Source organism: Ursus maritimus, unplaced genomic scaffold (assembly GCF_017311325.1).
Source record: "Ursus maritimus isolate PB19 unplaced genomic scaffold, ASM1731132v1 scaffold_17, whole genome shotgun sequence".
Lineage (NCBI taxonomy): Eukaryota > Metazoa > Chordata > Mammalia > Carnivora > Ursidae > Ursus > Ursus maritimus.
Window position 1 is genome coordinate 1,945,886 of NW_024424119.1, and position 4,030 is coordinate 1,949,915.

General features: G+C 39.5%; 1 protein-coding gene across 1 annotated transcript; it reads right to left on the reverse strand.

Moving 5' to 3' along the window:
* Nucleotides 1-386: 386 nt before the first annotated feature.
* Nucleotides 387-3,236, reverse strand: DMAC1 (distal membrane arm assembly component 1). The gene is made up of 2 exons (XM_008689863.2): nt 2,899-3,236; nt 387-2,060 (listed from the first exon to the last, which is right to left on the reverse strand). Exons 1-2 carry the CDS (start codon nt 3,170-3,172, stop codon nt 1,996-1,998), a joined length of 339 nt encoding a protein of 112 aa, XP_008688085.1. The 5' UTR covers nt 3,173-3,236; the 3' UTR covers nt 387-1,995.
* Between the last annotated feature and the right edge of the window lie 794 nt (nt 3,237-4,030).

Consider the following 4,030-nt stretch of genomic DNA (forward strand, 5'->3'; position numbering starts at 1 on the left):
CTCTCCCCTTCTTGTTCTCATGATCTCTCTCATGAATGAACAAAATCTTAAAAAAAAAAAAAAAAAAAAAAAAAGGATCAGGAAACTGTGTAATGATTTTTTTTCCTTTTTTTTTAAGATTTTATTTATTTAGAGATAGAGAGCACATGAGTGCGAGCTGGGGGAGGAGCAGAGAGGGAGAGAATCTCAAGACTCAGAGCTAGAACTCATGACCTGAGTCGGCCACTTAACCAACTGAGATACTCAGGTGCCCTGGTGTAATAATTTCTTGATCATTGAGCTACTAAAGTTTATACTATGTAAAGGTTTAGTTAATAGACACCTTGGACATCATGAACATACATGTATGTTCACATTTTGGTTTGTGTCTCAAAGAAAACTGTAAGGTCGTTTTAAATTACCTTTATTTGTACTTTTTCTCCTCTCCTTTGCTAAAATAATCAGCCTTTTTAAACTCATTTCCATGCCATAAAGAGATTCTAAAGCCCATGAATCATAATTAAACAGGTGTTCTTACATTACTAAATAATAATCCACTGACTTTTGAGCCTGTTTATCCTACTCACCCCACTTCATCCCCAACAAAAGGGAAGATAATAGGGGTACAATGTGTACTTCCTGCATTGCACGACTAAAGTGGCATATCCCTTTTGTCTCTGAAGGTCAGACTCATCTCTAAAACAAATTAGATTTCTGACTTTGCACTGGCAGAAATCAAAGCAACTTTTCCAAAGTTAAAAAAAAAAAAGAAAGAAAGAAAAGAAAACTATTAGTTTCAAGTTTAACAAACTTATTGGGGGGGGGGGGAGATGTATTATTCCCACTTAACTGCCCGTACACATAGTAAAGAATTATTTTACTCAAACCTAGTTAAACAGCCCCAAGTTGGGAAGAACCAAATATACCTTGGTAATATTCTAGTGAGCAGATAAGTTTACTTGGAAAAAGCTCTTACTTGCTTACACACTAGTACAAATTCTGAGATGTTAAAATTATATTAAGAGTTATTCTATTTATCCAGTAGGTCAATCCAAAACCAAGAGTTAGATTTATGTACTTTGGTTTAACCTAAGAAATGTTGGGAATAGTCACTCAGCATTATATCCAGGCACTTCTACATACAAGAGAGTAACAGCTCTGAAAGGACTTGCTTAACAAATCTTTCAAAACTTATACACTGTGATTGGCAGCTGAACTTGAATATCTTTCTGCTCTGAAAAACAGCTATGTGTAACTTTACAGAGAAGCCAGGGTATATCAGAAATGAAAAAAAATAATAATAAACTGGCAGGAAGCTCACAGACTTCTCTTAGAAGTGAACTGTCAAATTTTAAGACATTATCTCAAAAGTGTGTCAATTTCATCACAGAAACATTTCCAGTGGTTGTGGACAAAGAACAAAATGTTTTTGTTTTTAATGATAAATGTGAACTTCTCTCAATTTTTTTGGTACTTTTAATTACATGCTGACTTTTGTTTCATAAAGGTAATTCTTGCCTCTTTGAAATCATCCTAGTTCTGAAAGACTAGAACGAGAACTGAACAAGTTCTAGATGCACCACTGACTTGCTGAATGACCCTGGGCAAATCACCAGGACTATTTTTTAAGTTTCACTTATCACCAGTGAAATAGAGTAGCTCTGAAACTCTCATAAGGTGATATATGTGACAACACCTTGGAAATTATTAGCAGTACACACATAAAAATTTTTATGTACTTCTGCATATTGCATGATGCCAATCCACTGTTAGGATGTTAACAGATATTGACCCAATTATAGGAAAAGTAAAGAGAACTATTTAAAATAATAGTTTAGTTCATTTTCCAACTTGGTTTATCATTTCTTCTTTTTTTCAGTCTTGCAGTATCCTCAGGACTGAAGTCTCTCAATGTCCATTCGTCTGTCCAGAATATCCGTAAGTCCCATGCTTGTTTTGGTATCCTGGGGGTGCGGGGGGCATGGACAGAAGATGACAAATTCACTGGTGGTACTTTCAATCAACACGGAAGGCCTTCCCTTTGGGGTCTGAAAGGATGACTACACCCCAACAAGCAATGCCTAGGGGAAAAAAAACCAACAGTACCTTACATGTATGTTACACCTCAGTTTACCAGGTGCTTTCATATGTGCCATCTTATTTAATCCTCACAACAATCAGAAGATACATCACCATTACATTTCTCTTGTAAGTGTGAAACTTAAAAAAAGGAAAACAAAGTTCAGAGGGGAAAAAAAAAAAAATCCCCAAGTGAGAAAGGGACTTAAGGAGAACTGATTTGGGGAATCTAATTAAAAAGGTAAGAGATCTGAAACCTAAAATTCTACCTATTGAACTGGCTTAAAGAGTAAAAAGAATTACTGCATTTTACTGTAAGACATCTTAACAATCACTTATAATAATAATCAGATTATTATTGCTACAGATAAGGACTGTGGGCCCCTTTACCCATGATACACACAGAACGTGGGTTTACAATTCCTGTCTAAGATGTGACTTCAAAGCCCTATTTCTTAAACCGAGATTAAGTACCCTCACTCAGACTTCCTCCAGGATCTGGAAGAAAAAAAAAGGGGGGGGGGTCTGGTGCCAGCTGTGTCACATCCTGATTATCTGACCTTGAACATAATACTTCTTAGTCTTTGCGCCTTAGTTTGTTGGCGGTAAAAAAGGATTACTATAATCTTACCTACCTCTAATAGCTATTGTTAGTATTAAAAAGACTGAAACTAGCAAAAGTTCTCAATACTGCGATTTTTCTTAAATGAGAAAAGCGTCCCAAAAACTTCCTCTCCCCGCCCGTTTCTCCTTTGGCTTATCTCCATCACGTGACCAGTCCCGCAATCCGCCCACGTGGCTACCGCCCACTTTTCCCTCTCCCCTTGCCCAGACTCTCACTGATGCCGATGACCATCTGCGTAATAGTCCCTGGACCCGGGGGATATCCCAGCTTCACGGGCTTCCGCGCCACCCAGTAGACGTACCCGCCCGCCCCTATCAGCCCCGCCCCTGAAAGCACGCGACAGCTCCAGCAGTTATTAAATACAGGGACTTCCGCTGGAGAGGTCGGTGCTCCAGGTACGGCGAGGGGCAGGGGCTCGGCGGAGCTAGCAGCCTCGGGTGGCGCAGCGACCTTGACCGGCTTTAGAGGCTGCGACGAGAAAGAACCCATGCTCAGGAGCTCGGCTTCCGATGTGGGAGACTTCGGACCGAACTGACGTAAAAGATACGGCCGGAAAGCAGAGCGCCGGCGCACTGCACAGGAAGCTCTTTGAGGGTCGCTGGGAAATGTAGTTCTAGCCTGCCTCTAACGGGAAAGGGTGGTGGCGGACCTACTCTTGTGGATTTGTGTGGCAACAACCTTGGCTTTCCTGGAAGCCATCTATGCCTACATCCAAACGCAATCACTTTCAGGATTATGATTTAGCCAAGCCCCTAAATGTCTCGATTCTTAGTTTCCTTAGAGGAGTCGTCTGGGTTTGTAAGTTTCTTCCCTAGCACAAAAAGTGAGACCTTGAGCATGTCACTTCACCTGTCTGGAGGTGTGTAACTCAAAAGAGTTAAGTTTTACATGTGCTTAACTATATGCTAGACACTTTGCTAAGCGATTATCTGCATTATGACATTTAATCTTCCCAACCCAATGAGGTATTAGCTTCCCAATAAATGATAAAACTGGTTAAGTGGCATAGCCATAGTTGAAACCAATGCCTGTGTCAATACAGTCAAATTTTTTATATGCCACCTATACATACTGTTGATGCAAAATGAACAAACCTCCTTTTTTTTTTTTTTTAATTTTAAAGAGAAAGGAAAAGAGTTTTATTTCAGCCCAGTTAGGATAGCTACCTGGGGTACACAGTATTCACAAAGAGTGTGTTCTGGGGGGAAAAAAAACATTTGGTGCAAGGTTATATATGTTTTTACACAAAGAATTAGAAGTCATGATGAAGAACATTCCAGAACGTCACAGACTTTATCTTGGTTTTTAATATATTGGAAGGCTGTATGACCTTAATCTTATGGGAAC